The sequence below is a fragment of the Portunus trituberculatus genome, chromosome 32 (assembly GCF_017591435.1).
Source record: "Portunus trituberculatus isolate SZX2019 chromosome 32, ASM1759143v1, whole genome shotgun sequence".
NCBI lineage: Eukaryota > Metazoa > Arthropoda > Malacostraca > Decapoda > Portunidae > Portunus > Portunus trituberculatus.
This window is the reverse complement of record NC_059286.1, coordinates 6,985,682-7,000,687: the sequence shown is the minus strand read 5'-3', so window position 1 is coordinate 7,000,687 and position 15,006 is coordinate 6,985,682. Positions and strand designations below refer to the sequence as shown.

Sequence of the window (15,006 nt, the reverse complement as noted above, 5' to 3'; positions counted from 1 at the left end):
TATATATATATATATATATATATATATATATACATAGTTATCTTAACATACTTCTCCACTTCAAACATAAGCAAGTATTAGATAGATAAACCTTCTCAATGTGTAAGCAAGCCACTCTCCCATGTCTGTCCTACATGCACTGTGGCGGGACTCACCCAATGCCACAGTCACAGCTCCAGTCGTTGTTGTGCATCCGCAGGTCTGTGAGGAAGACAGAGTTGGGAGTGCCAGGGTAGCCAGTGGTGGACGGCTCACCCAGCTTTTTCATGCTGTTATTGACGGCTGCCACTGACACATACCTGAAGCAGAGTGATTTGAGTAGTGGTGACTTGAACTATTAGGGTAAAGATAATCAAGAAAATGTATATGTAGTAAAGCATTTGAAAGTTAAGCATGAAAAATTCAATGATTTAAGTGAGGCAATAGAATCTAAGCTCATTAGATGCTGCAGAAAATGCTGAAATTGATGGATCTATTTAGTATAACAAAGATAATATTTAAATGTTACTGAGTGATGGAAAACTAAAGCATCTTTGCTGAGATGAAATGGAATTTTTAGTTGAGGCAAGTCAAAAGTTAAGTGCTGGAGAAGAAAATTAGTCAAAAGCAGAGTTATACAGGAGTGTGGACTACATGATGCCACTTTGAGTCCATCTGTCACAGGCTGTTCAGACCAAGGGAGACTGAAGGCCACACTCACTTGACACGACCAAGGTTCTTAAAGACGTCCCGGGGCACCTCCTCCATCCTGGTGTGGTAGAAGGTCAGCTGCAGCTCCCGGGCCCTCAGCTCCTGGTAATGGCAGATTTATTACTTTCAACAGGTGAATTTCTAAGGTTGATATCAAATAGTTTGGTCCAAGGATTCATCTGTTAAGCTTTTTTTAGTTCCTTCCAACTTCAGAGTACTACTAAAGTTGTATTGCATCAACTATAGAATTAAAAAAATTTCTGCAGTAAATTAGTTTAAACAATAGTCATTACTATTGTATATAACTTATTCCAACTTCTCTTCCAACTGTTCCACATGTCAATCAAGTTTGGATTCATGGAGAACTGAGAGAACAGAGACAATCTGAAGATGCTTGAGCAAAGTGAAGAGAGTTTGGGTGTGGGGGATGCTGGCAGACTAGGATGGGTCTGGATGCTGGGACAGTGTAGAACTTCAGGACAGAAATAGAAAGTTTTGACAAAATAAAAAATGTTCAAATGTTGGGGATGCTGGAAGGAGAGACCCACCTGGAGAGCTGTGGGGTTGATTTGGCGCATGCGAGGCCCCATGAGTGTGATGTTGGTGAGGCGGTATGGCAACTTGTACTTCAAGAGCTCCTTGCCAAGTGTTCCATCAACCTGAAAGTTTGAATTCACTCAGACACACAGAGAAAACCCACCAGAATTGCATTATCCTCTTAAACATTTAAACTCAAGGCACTAAATTTTAATCTCACTGAAATCAACAATTTTCTACCAACTTGGAAAGATAAATCAGCAAGGCTATGTTCACAGATCACAACACAAGGAAAGTCATCTTATGATCAATACATGACTGACCTCAAGGTTCAGCTGCTGGAGTGAAGGCACATTGTGGAGTGCCTTGGCAAGGTTAAACTTGGCAATGTTGGGATGTGTTGTCATGTAGAGGCGCTGCAGTGAGGGCATGGACGCTAGACACCCAGCCTGAGGAAACAGAGCACATTACACTACTGGAAAGACAGAAGAAAGGGGAAGGAACTGTGCTGAAGGAGAGAGTTATAAAATAGTGAAGGTTACATGCACAGAAAAAAAAAAGGTCAGATGCTCATCATGAGGCAGGAAACACAATAAAAGGCATAAAAATGGAGAAACAACAATGCTGAGGAAGGACATTAATCACAAGCTAAAAAAAACTATGCTGGTGTGAAGATAATTTGAGGAAAATACAGCCTGAGGGAGAAGACAGATTATAGGCTTGAAAATGCATAACACTGATGGAAAGCAAGGATAAGAAAGTCAAGCATGAGTGAAGATTACAGGCAAGGAAAGGAAGAGAGAGCATTGGATATAAATATTGGTGGGGAGATAAAAGGGTGAAGGAGTGTGAACATTGTAAAAGAAGGAGAGGAGGGAATGAAAAAGAAAGAGAAAAGTACTTGAAGACTTCCAGTGATAAATTAAGAGGGAGAAGGGAGAACACAAACAAATGTAAACCAGATAAAGGAAAAGTAATGGAAATGAAGAGAGGTAACTCATATGAACAGGGCAAAGATAATATAGCAAAAAACAAGAAATTGAGAGATATGCATAAAACTACAATGGTGGAAAGAAAGAGAATATATAAGTGTCTCTATGAATATTTGTCAAATTCTTATACATTTTTCAAACAATAAAGATTTCCATTTTCTCTTCCTTCTTTGCCTTTCTGCCTTTCTTCCTCTTTCATTTCCCAATAGACTTAAGGAATGAATCAATATCTTTTGTCTATTCATGCAAGACCTAATTAACTCTCTCTCTCTCTCTCTCTCTCTCTCTCTCTCTCTCTCTCTCTCTCTCTCTCTCTCAAAACCTTGCAGGGGGAAGTCACGGATGTCTAGCACCTCCAGCCTCTCCAGCCCAGAGAAGGAGTCATTGGTGAGGGAGCGGATGGGGTTCTTCTGCATGTACAGCTCTCGAAGGCGGGGAAGCATCTGCCAGGCACTGTTTGAAGGCACTGGGAGCTCATTGTAGGAGATGTCCAGGACCCTGCCAGAGAAAATAGTGGGAATTAATAGGTGATTTCTTTTCTTTACTTTTTGAATGGGTATGTTAAAGATGAGGGATGATTGTAAGGAGAGTTGAATTGAAAACATGTATATTTTGTGGATTTGGAAAGAAGGATGAGATTGGATGCTATTATTAGTGATATTTTTCTTTTTTCTACTTTTTTGAATGGGTATGTTAAAGAGTGAGAGATAATATAGGGATGAGAGCTAAATAGAAAGGGAATATATTTTCTGCTTATGGAAAAGAGGATGAGCGATGTGTATTCACCTAGTTGTATTCACCTAGTTGTAATTTTACAGGGCCTGGGTATCATACTCGTGTGGCCCGTCTCCATATCTACACACATCCAACTTTCCTTTAAAACTATGCACACTCCTCGCTGACACCACCTCCTCACTCAAACCATTCCACACCTCCACACATCTCTGTGGGAAACTATATTTCTTCACATCCTTCAAGCATATTCCCTTGGCTATCTTTTTACTATGCGATCTCATAGTTCTATTTAAATTTTCCTCTCTCAACATCATTTGCTCATTATCCACTTCATCCAGTCCGTTCAACAGTTTATAAACCTGTATTAAATCTCCTCTTTCTCTTCTTTGTTCCAAGGTAAGCAAATTCATTTCTTTTAATCTCTCCTCATAGGTCATTTCTGCCAATTCCGGAACCATTTTTGTTGCCATTCTCTGCAATCTCTCCAACTTCCTTATATGCTTCTTTTTATAAGGGGACCAAACCACTCCAGCATATTCCAATCTTGGTCTAATTACCGTACTAATTAATTTCTTCATCATATCTTTATCCATATAATGAAAGGCTAATCCAATATTTCTAATCAAATTATATGTTTCTCCAAACATCTTGTCAATATGAGCCTCAAACTGCCCATGGTCTTGTATTATCACTCCCAAATCCTTTTCCTTTTCCACCTTTTTCAACACTACTCCTTCACCCATCTTATATGACCCTCTTGGCCGTCTTCCACTCTTCCCCATCTCCATTACATGACTTTTGCTCAGATTAAATTCCATCTCCCACCTCTTGCTCCACTCCCAAATCCTATCCAGATCTGCCTGTAAAATTTCACAATCTTCTTCACTCTTCACACACCTACACAACTTCGCATCATCCGCAAACAAATTAATATAACTGTTTACTCCCTCTGGTGTGTGTGTGTGTGTGTGTGTGTGTGTGTGTGTGTGTGTGTGTGTGTGTGTGTGTGTGTGTGTGTGTGTGTTTATCTAGTTGTATGTTACAGCATTTGAGTGAGGCTCATAGTGACCTGTCTCCATATCTACAGTTATCTAGAAAATACATTATGAACCAAACAACAAATAAACTGGAAGGACATTATGATGATAAGAATAGCATTAAAGAAAAAAAGAGAATAAAAAAGAAAATACATTAAGAATAAAAAAAATTATAAAAAGCTGGAAGGAAATAAAAGAACCAGAAATGACAAATAAAAAGACCTCAACAACTAAGAAGCACAAGAAAAAATAAAGACGATAACAATAACACGAGAAAAAGAGAGAATAAAACACAATAAGAACACCCACCAAAAAAACAAATAACCTGGAAAAAATACAACAAACTAGAAAAAAGTGACAAATACAAAGATCTCAACAATAAATTAGCACAAGAAAAAAATAAAGTTACCTGATGGAAGTGAGGTTAGCCATGGTGATAGAGGGCAAGAAGGAGATGATGTTGTGGGAGACGTTAAGGTACATGAGACGAGGAAGGTCAAAGTCCGGTACGGCGCTGAGTGAGGTGTTGGCCACGCTGAGGTTCATGAGGGAGTCCTGCAGCCCATCAAAGGTGTAGCTCTGGAGATCCTGCAGGTAAAGCGGGATTGATTAGTGTTATGCTAGAAGGGTTAAAGGAAGAACACATAATATTAGAAGGATTAAAGTATTAGAAGGATTCAAGGAGGTAGACAGTGTTATATTAGCAGGATTAAAGAAAGTACTGCATTATAGTAGAAAGATTAAAAAAAGTACAAGGTTTATATCAGAAGAATTAAATAAAGTGCAGAGTGTTATGTTAGAAGAATTAAAGTAAGCACACAGTGTCATAGAAGGATTAAAGAAAGTGATATATTAGAAGGTTTAAAGGAAGTAGAGAGTGTGAGATTAAGAAGATTATAGAAAGCAGTGTCAATGGAGAGGAGAATGTGAAGGTAAAAGATTGGACAGTAAGTTTAAGACGATTATAGGAAGTAGATCAAAGAAGAGGAGAATGAGAAGGTAAAGGATCAGAGTACATAAATAGAGTGGTTGTAGGGTTAGTAAATAGGCTAATATGAAGAAGACTAAGAAGCAACAGAAGATCAATGGATAGAAAAAGGGAATATAAACATTAGCACAGAAAGATTAAGAAGGTTAGAACTAAAACATAATTGTAGAGAGTAAAATGTGAATAGAATAATGAAGAATAGTGAAGAAAGACATTGCATTTTGACAGGATATGAGTGAAAATGTAAAGATTAAAAAAGACTGGAGGAAACAGAACAGTAATAATGATAATAGAAAAAAAAACAGAATGATGGGAAATTAAAGGTAAGAAGAGACAGAGACCATACCTTGACTGGATTATGGGAGATATCGAGGACCAGGAGATGCCAAGTGCCACGGAAGGAGCGGGCCTCGATGGTCTTGATGTGGTTGTGGGAGACATCAAGGGACACCAGGTTGTCAAAACGGCCCATCATTGCGTCAGTGAGGGAGTCGATCTCGTTGTACGCCACATCAATGACCCGGATGGAGTCGGCACAGCGTTCCAGGCTGGAATCTGGGAATTTGGAGAAGCGATTGTTGCGTGCTCTGAAAATTTCTAACGGAGCGACCTTGAAGAGTCCGTCAGGAATGCCTCGGAGCTCGTTGAAGGAGACGTCAAAGTGGCGCAGACGATTGTGGTTCTCAAACAGTGAGGGAGGAAGGTCGGCCAGGTTGTTGTGGCGGAAGTTGACGTAGTGGAGGCGACGTGTCTCTCTGAATGCCTCGTGGTCGATCTCATTGACAATATTGTGGGAGAAGTCGAGAAGCTGCAGCTGAGGGAAGTTAAAGAACACACTGGCACTAATGTTTCTGAGGTTGTTGTGATGGAACCACAGGTGAATGATGGAGGAGCGGACAGACTCAAAGTAGTCACGGGAGATCCAGGAGATGTTGTTGTGGCTGAAGTCAATCATCTTGATGCTGGCATAGGAGTTCCACATGGAGCCGTTCAGCTTGAGGAAGGGAATACGGTTGTGGCTGGCATCGATGGTGAGGGTGCTCAATGTCCCCACCTGGTCAAAGGCATCCAGGTTCAAGTTGTCCATCTCGTTGAAGGACAGATCCAGGTAGCGCAGTTTTGGCATGTTCTGGAACGCCTCATAGCCTAGTGTACGGATGTTGTTGCCCTCCAGGTCCAGGTGTTCCAGCTTCTCCAGGTTAGAGAATCCAGACCTCTCGATGGTGGTGATCTGGTTGTCGTCCAGGTAGAGGTACTTGAGGTTCTTGTAGTCGTGGAAGGTGGTGGGCTCAATCTTGGAGATGGAGTTGAAGGAGAGTTGGATGGACTCAAGGTAGGGGTGGAAGTTGCCCTGGAAGTGGTTGCGAGTGAGGTGGTCAATCTTATTGTCCTGCATGTTGAGGGTGTGGAGGTTGCGCATGTACCGGAAGCATTCCCCGCTGACCTTAGTGAGGGCGTTGTTGCTCAGGTCCAGCTCTCGCAGGGTAATGAGGTACTGCATGGGCTGAGGCGGCAACTGACTCATGGACAGGCCAGAACTCAGTCGCAGCTCCTCCAGGCCACCGCCAATGTTAGCAAACGCCTCGTTGTCAAAAGAACCGATCCTGTTGTTGGAGAGGTCCAGAATCTTGACACCTGGGACGTGCTCAAAGGCATTGGCGGACACTCCAGTGATGCCATTCTTCATGAGGTACAGCTTCTCCACAGCTGGACCGAAACCCTTGAAGTCTTTCTTAGAGAGTGAGGTGTCTGGGAGGGTGCTGAGGCCAAGGGTGCGCACATTACGCATCTCCTTCAGTTTGTCCATTGGGATTGAGCCCATGTTGTCCCCTAGGAGGTTGAGGTACTGCAGGGTGTAGCGGAAGCCATTGAAGGCCTCGGTGGGGTCCAGAGACAGCTTGTTGTTGCTGATGGAGAGGGAACGCAGTGATGCCAGGTTGTCGATGGCCTGGGAGGGGATGGAGGAGAGGTTGTTGTAGCTGAGGTCCAGTGTCTGCAGGGTGGACTCCAGGCCTCGGAAGGCATTGTCAGAGATGCTCCACAGGTCAGAGTCATGCAGGTACAGCTCCTTGATCTTGGCATCCTTGAAAGCGTCGTCATTGATGTGGGTGAGTGGGTTGCCTCTCAGCGATGTGCGGTTGACAGTCCCAAAGTTCTGGAAGGAGTATGGCGGCAGTGTCTCGATCTGGTTGAAGTCAAGGACAAGGGTGTCCATGGAGAGTGAGCCAGTGTAGAGCACGTCAAAGGTGAGGGAGATGCGGTTCCTAGCCAGGTTGAGTGTCTGCAGGCTGGGCACGGAGGAGATGGCCTTGAAGGGGATGTTGGGGAGGAGGTTGTTGGCCAGGTTGATGTGGGCCAGCTGGCTGGAGACACCCTGGGAAGGAGAGAGGAGGAGTTTGTCTCAATGGAAGCTCAGGAGGACTAGAAAGACATCAACATCTCATAACCGTAAGTCTGTTTTCTTTTATTCTATTTCATATGTATGAAGGATGCCGACCAAGAACTATTGAAAAAAGAAAAAGCTATCTGAATTGTTATTTCCTTTACAAAAAAACAGTCCTTGTACTCACTGAAACTTCTAAATATCAAGTCCTCTCATTTGTCTATGGATGATCTTAAGAACACCTGTGAGCCCTTAACTAAACGCTGGAAAACTTTATATTCAATCATCTGTAATTTCCTGCATCCTCAAACATCACTCATCTTTCCAAACAGCCACTTGAATTCCCCTTTTATTCGTTTAATCTCACGAGTTTCCCTTGCAGTCACCCACAGCACTGCATCTGTCACCCATTGACGCACACGCTGGCTCACCTGGAAGGCCTGGGCGTTGATGGTGAGGATGTTGTTGCCCCTCAGGTTCAGAGTGCGAAGGTTATCCAGGGTGCGAAAGATGCCCTCAGGGATCAGCGTGAGGGAGTTCTCTGCCAACACGAGTGTCTGCAGGGAAGTCTCGTAGCCCTGGAAGTCCTCCAATGTCAAGTCTGAGATGAAGTTACCTGGAAAATAGAGGATGGTTTCAGTATGTATTGTAATTTGAAGTAGTGGCTAGACAGAAGTGAAATAAAGATGAATAATAGGAGGAAGTAAGTCAGGTTTTATGAATAAGAAAATGGAGTCAACTGATCTCAGTGGTTATTTATCAAGGTGATTGAAGTTACGTAAAAAAGAAAAGAAATCCTCAACTTATCTGAAGAAGAGTATAGTGTGAAATCTGAAGTAAATATGACGGGTTACTTATAAAAAAAAAAAAAAAAATCAAGTTACTAATTCAAAACAAATCTATACTCGTGCATGGGAGAGAGTAAAGTCACAATGAAGGAAGGCGCAACATAAAGCCAAATAAAGGAGAACAACAATAAACCTTCCTGGAGCAGAAAATAAAGTCAAATAAAGTCCCGTTATTGGAGGTTTTGATGTGGGATTACTTTTTCATCTATTTTCTTCTTCCATGAAATTGGTTTACTTTGAACTTTTCACAATAGCACTAAGGAAACGTACTAGGCAGCCTGCACTAGCTGGGAAAGAAACCTATAACAATTTTCTCGAGTAATGCACCGGGATTATTTTTCAATACCGTGCATGTGATTGGAAGAAAAGACCAAGAAGTGAAAAAATAAGCAATAAATAAACAAAATAAAATGAATAAACAGACAGATAAGTAAAAGAATAAATAAAGAAGGTTATTGGAAGAAAAAATAGACAAATAAGGACATAGGTAGATAAATTACTTCTCAATAACGAGCATGTGATTGGAAGAAAAGACCAAGAAGTGAAAAAATAAGCAATAAATAAACAAAATAAAATGAATAAACAGACAGATAAGTAAAAGAATAAATAAAGAAGGTTATTGGAAGAAAAATAGACAAATAAGGACATAGGTAGATAAATTACTTCTCAATAACGAGCATGTGATTGGAAGAAAAGACCAAGAAGTGAAAAATAAGCAATAAGTAAACAAAATGAAATGAATAAACGGACAAATAAGTAAATTAATAAATAAGGAGGGTTGCTGGAAGAAAAGGATAAAAAAATAATGAAAAAAACTAGATAAATAAGAAAATAGATAAGTAGATGAACAAATAAATAAATAATAAAGCTTAATGGGAGTTCCAAAACGAATTAACAAATGAATAAGTAAATGAATAAACAGAGAAGGTTGCTGGGATAAAAAAAATAATGAAAAAAACTAGAAAAATAAGAGAACAGAGAGATAGATGAATAAATAAGTAAGTAATAGAGGTTGGCGGGAGTTCCATTGTGGCAGTAATGCGCCAAATAAACACTTCTATTACTATTTACACAGTGCATAATTTTACTGGGTGATATAGTGACAGTAAGAGTAATGTCGCTGATAATGGTAGTGATGGTGGTGGAAGTGCGTCGTTTATCTTGCCAACTGCTGTATTTGACATTTAACATTTTTTTTCCTCTCCCATCCTCCTCTTACCCGCCACGTTATGATAGTGGAGGCGCGTCTCTCTCTCTCTCTCTCTCTCTCTCTCTCTCTCTCTCTCTCTCTCTTATCTACCCAGTCCTCTCCTTCCCTCCTTCCAAGCACGTTCCAGTGATAGTTGACACACGTGATTGGAATTCGTAAAACTGTATCCTTTTGATATTATTCTGCACTTGGTAACCTTTCTTCCTCTCTTTCTCTCTTCCTCCCTTTCCCTCTCCCTCCCTTCCTCTCTCTCTCTCTCTCCCTCCCTTCCTCTCTCTCTGGACAGCATTCTTAAGCATCTCAGCTATTTACTCACAATACTGGATGCTGATAAGGTTTCCAAGAGTGTTTGTTATTGCTCTGGTGACAGTTTAACATAGACTCTGCAGTGTGAACATAAAAACACTAAAAAACGGAAAACTAGACTGTCTCTGTGGCCTTTGAAAGAGTTAGTAAGAAGCCAAAAGGTTAAAAATATTCTCTCTCTTTCTGAACAGCATTTTCAAATATTTCGTCCATTCTCAACTATTTAATCGTAATAGTAGATGCTGATAAGGTTTTCAAGAATGTTTTCATGACGTTGGTGATAGTTCAACAGTATTAACACGAAGAACACTCAAGAAACTGGACTAATCATCTCTATGGCCTTTGAAAGAGTGTTAGTAAGAGGCTAAAACGATTAAAATTACGGGCATTAGCATAACTTCCAAGCATCTTACGACCAACGAGCAACTCCACGCCCGCAGCGACACACGATTCTGGCCACCTAAATAGTGAAAGCGACCCAACAGCCACGAATGGTAATATTATTTTTATTTATTTATTTATTTATTTATTTATTTACCTTATTTTTTTTTTTTTTTGAGGGGAAATCTTTTTGGGCATCTTTTTGTCTGTTTGGTCAGGGGTTTGGTTGACGTTAGATTATCATTCTCTCTCTCTCTCTCTCTCTCTCTCTCTCTCTCTCTCTCTCTCTCTCTCTCTCTCTCTCTCTCTCTCATTCCTATTTTATTTGTTTCCTATCTTCTTGGTTTATTTGACAGTTTTCTTCTTCTTTATCACTTATTTTTCCATTCTCCCTTTTCTTCTTTTAAGATTTATGTTTCGTCTCTTTTTCTTTTCATTTACGTTTCCTTTTCTCTTTTCTCTACAGTGAATCTATCTTTTTATTCGTCTATCTTCCTTTCTTTCATTTTCTGGATTGTGAAATTTTACTCTCTCTCTCTCTCTCTCTCTCTCTCTCTCTCTCTCTCTCTCTCGTTCCTGTTGCATTTGTTTCCTATTTTCTTAGTTTATTTGACTGTTTTCTTCTTGTTTATCACTTATTTTTTCATTCTCCCTTTTCTTCTTTTAAAATTTACGTTCTCTTTTCTCAACAGTGAATCAGTTTTTCTATTCTATCCTTTTTTTTTTAATTATCTGGATTATGAAACTCTCTCTCTCTCTCTCTCTCTCTCTCTCTCTCTCTCTCTCTCTGTGACAAGTGACGGACGGATCTCTGAAGGTGCAGGAGACAGAGCGCCCTTCAAGTCAGTCAGGCTGGCGGGAGAGTCTCGCTGTGACAGTCTTGATTATTGAGTACTGATTGTTTGCCTCTTGAATATTCTCGTCAAATTATGTTCTTGTCACTTTTTTTTCTTCTCTTTTCTTTACTTTTTTCTTTTTTTCTTTTCCTTCATTTTCTTTTTTCTTTATTTTTTGTGTTCTTTCTCTCATTGTCTTCTCTTTTTCTTCTTCTTTTCTTTCATTTTCTCTTTTGTTTCTTCTTCTTTTCTTTCTCTCATTTCTCTTTCGTTTCTTCTTCTTTCCTTTCTCTCATTTTCTTTTTTCTTTTCCTCTTTTCTCTTTCTTTTCTTCTTCTTTTCTTTCTCTCATTTTCCTTTCTTTTCTTTTCCTCTTTTTTCTTCCTTTCAGTTTCTTTTCATTCTTTCCTTTTGTTTTTCCTTCTTTTCTTTCTCCTTTTCTTTTCTTTTCCTCTTTTCTTCCTCTCGATTTCTTTTCTTTCGCTTTCTTATTCTGTCCCTTTCTTTTTCTACTTCTTTTCTTTCTTTCCCTTTTTTCCTTTCTGTTCTTTTCTTTTCTTTTCCTTTTCTTTCTCTTTCTCTAATTTTCTCTTTCTTTCTCCTTTTTCTTCTCTTTCTCTCCTTTTCTTTTCTTTTTCCCCTTCTTCATTTTCTTCTATTTTCAATTCGTATTTTGTTCTTTTCTGTCGTTTGAATTTGTGGCTTTTTGTGTTTTTTTATTTTGTTTATTGGGAGTTCATTATTAAGTGTTTTTTTTTCTATTTATTTTTCATATATTTTTTTTTTCGGTTCTTTGACGGCTATTTATGGATTTATGGTTCTTTTTAAAGGTTACTGTTATTAATGGTAGTTTTAACTGTTTCTGTTACTACTACTACTACTACTACTACTACTACTACTACTACTACTACTACTACTACTACTACTACAAGAGTGACTAAAAAATTATGCCCATTTATATTTTTCCTTCTTTTTTGAGATGAATTGAAAACTAAAAACGACGATTGAGAGAGATAGAGAGAGAGAGAGAGAGAGAGAGAGAGAGAGAGAGAGAGAGAGAGAGAGAGAGAGAGAGAGAGAGAAAGAGGAGAACCTTTACGACTTTCCCAACGGTTTTCATTTCCAAAAATCTAAAAAATGAGACGTTTTTAGAAGTGATACCAGGCACATGAAAAGAAGAGTGAGGTATTCTGAGGCGTGTATGAGGGTGTGGAAATGAGATAAAGGGGAGACAGGATAAAAGGAGCATAAAGAGATGGATAATGAGGGGGAGGGAGATAAGAGGGGAAAGAGAAGATTAGAGAGAAGACGAAAGAAGTAGATGAAGGGATAAAGGAAAGAAGAATATGGATGAAAGAATGAAAATGGGTGGAAATATAACACAACAACACTAAGATGAGGGATTGGAGAAGAAGATTACGTGGATGTGAGAGCGAGGAGAAAGACAGGAAGACAGAGAACGAGAGCGAGAGAGAGAGAGAGAGAGAGAGAGAGAGAGAGAGAGAGAGAGAGAGAGAGAGAGAGAGAGAGAGAGAGAGAGAGAGAGAGACACTGAAGGGGATAATGAGGTGAAAAAAGAGAGATGAAAGGCAAATGGGGTAATGCCTTTGCTATACCCAGGTAAATCACGTTAATTACTGAGGCTGCACCTGTAAGAGGGACACCTGGAGGAGAAGGAGGAGGAGGAGGAGGAGGAGGAGGACGAGGAGGAGGAGGATTATGAATGCGAGTGATGGGAGGGGGATGAAGGAGGAAGACAAGGATTAAGATCAGACGAGAGAGGTGAAAGTTTAAGGAGAATTTACGAAGAGTTAACATGGTAAATGGCTGCAAGGAAAGAGGAAAATGAAAAGAGGAAAATTGTGAGGAGAAGAAGAAAGAAAAAATGAAGAGTAAAGAAAGAAAAAGAGGAGAAACGGAAATAATGACAGAAATGAGAGAGAAATGGATTAAAATGAGGAAAAAAAGTTGAAAAAGGAAAATTATGAAAAGAGAAACAGAGAAAGAGGAAGAGAGAAGAAAAATGAACAGAAAAAGATAAAAAAGAGGCAAAAGGAAAAGAGAAGAAGAAAACAACGACCCGAACTGTAAGAAGAGAGAATGAAAAAAAAGAAAAGAAAAAAAGAAACCAAAAGAAAATAAAAGAAAATAAGAAAAAAGTGGGTCGAGAGAATGAAATTAAACTATGAGAGGAAAAAAAATAGAAAAATAATTATGTTTTGAATAGACTGAAGGGAGAAGGCTGAGTGTTGCGACCTCATTAAGATGGAAGGGGAACTAAAGACTCAGATATGTAGAAGGGCGTCTGAGAGAGAGAGAGAGAGAGAGAGAGAGAGAGAGAGAGAGAGAGAGAGAGAGAGAGAGAGAGAGAGAGAGATTTAAGATAATGATTAAATTGAGAACATTTATGGGGAGCGTCTCATTACTACCTCAAAAATGCACAAGTTACTTCAATGGGTGTAGTTAATGGTCTCTTTTAAAGGTCACGGAGATAATCACCCTGGTTCTCGTGAGTGTCTCAGCTATTAATACTCGTTAACTTCTCACTAGAACCACATAAAAACACGGTTAACTTCTCCAATACTGGGACACATTTTTACTTTGAGATTTGTGTACGATTAGATCATTTTACTGACATTAGGAAGAGTCTATGGCAGTCAGAAGATTAATGGCCACAGTCTTCACTATTTTAATCCCCCACATGAGTTTCTGAAGCTGTATAAAATCATCAAATAGTAAGCACAGTGAATATGGAAACGCGTCATGGTACCGAAGGGGTTAAAAGCCCCATGTAGCTTCAAATAAAACCTTTTCCCAATCTAGTGGAGTTGCGGCCAGAGGAATCTCAAAACACAAGTCCTGGATACTTTAAACTCATCAGAAATCAGCAGAATGTATTTACCAGTATACATAAAAACACGATTAAAAACCCACGTAGTTTTAAATAGAACTTTTTCCCAATCTAGTGAAGTTGCAGTCAGAAAGGTCTCAAAACACAGGTCCTGGATCCATTAAACTCGACAGAAATCAGCAGAATGTATTTACCAGTATCTGCTCATTACTACACGCGTTTGTCAATAGTGTTAGCGAAGTCTCAGTTTGAAAAGAAAACGAGAAGAGACATAAACTTAACTACAAACACAGGAAGACGAGAGCTTAACTTTAACATAACGAGATGGTAAGATGAAGATAATGACGAGTATGTGAGAATGTTTAGCCAGGAACTCATCGTAACCACCGGAAAAATATATAAAGGTACTGAATGTGGGAGAAAAGAGACAAGGAGACGCATCTACAACAAAGAAAGTGTGGAAGAGGCCGTAAGTTAACAGAATGAGATTGTAAAAGTTAATATAGTGAGAAATGTCTTGGAATATTTACCCAAGTACCTCATAAGTACCACAGAAGTTCAATTACCCAATATGGAGGAAAAAAAGAAGAATGATCACCTAAACTATAAAAAAAAGAGAGAAGTGGAGAGCTTAACCTGAAATAATGAGATCGCAAACTTAACACACTGTAAAAGAAATAAAAGATCATCTCACGAATACAACACTGAGAACGGAAGATAAGAGACAAAAAAAAAAAAAAAAGACACACGCATACAAGAAGATGGAACTACAACAATAAAACAACAGAATGAGATGGTAAAGTTAAAATAAGTGAGAAGTGTCTTGAAATAATTACCCAAGAACACCTCATAAGTACCACAGAAGTTCAAAGTTACCCAATATGAAGGAAAAAAGAAGAATAAACGCCTAAACTATATAAAAAAAGAGAGAAGTGGAGAGCTTAACTTGAAATAATGAGATGGCAAACTTAACACACTGGAAAAGAAAAAAAATAAGACCATTTCACGAATACAACACTGAGAACGGAAGATAAGAGACCCAAAAAAAACCCACACAGATTAACACAAACAAGACTTAACACCTACACATCTACTAACCCTGCACTAAGCTCTATATAATCCCAGAAACCAGCAGAATACTTATCTAAAAACCACCTCATTACTGATTCTAAAGCCCTAAGTTGCACAATAGCTACAGTCAACACCCTTTGA

General features: G+C 39.3%; 1 protein-coding gene across 1 annotated transcript in view; it reads right to left on the bottom strand.

Annotated features, from left to right (window-relative positions):
- LOC123511899 (chaoptin-like) overlaps positions 1 to 15,006 on the bottom strand; it is a 253,361-nt gene that overhangs the window by 3,649 nt on the left and 234,706 nt on the right. The window contains exons 6-13 of the mRNA XM_045267971.1: positions 7,794 to 7,978; positions 5,326 to 7,353; positions 4,401 to 4,579; positions 2,534 to 2,717; positions 1,551 to 1,676; positions 1,239 to 1,349; positions 701 to 792; positions 156 to 299 (exon numbers count right to left, since the gene is read on the bottom strand). Coding sequence (XP_045123906.1) covers positions 156 to 299; positions 701 to 792; positions 1,239 to 1,349; positions 1,551 to 1,676; positions 2,534 to 2,717; positions 4,401 to 4,579; positions 5,326 to 7,353; positions 7,794 to 7,978 — 3,049 coding nt within the window. The remainder of the gene's footprint in view (positions 1 to 155; positions 300 to 700; positions 793 to 1,238; positions 1,350 to 1,550; positions 1,677 to 2,533; positions 2,718 to 4,400; positions 4,580 to 5,325; positions 7,354 to 7,793; positions 7,979 to 15,006) is intronic.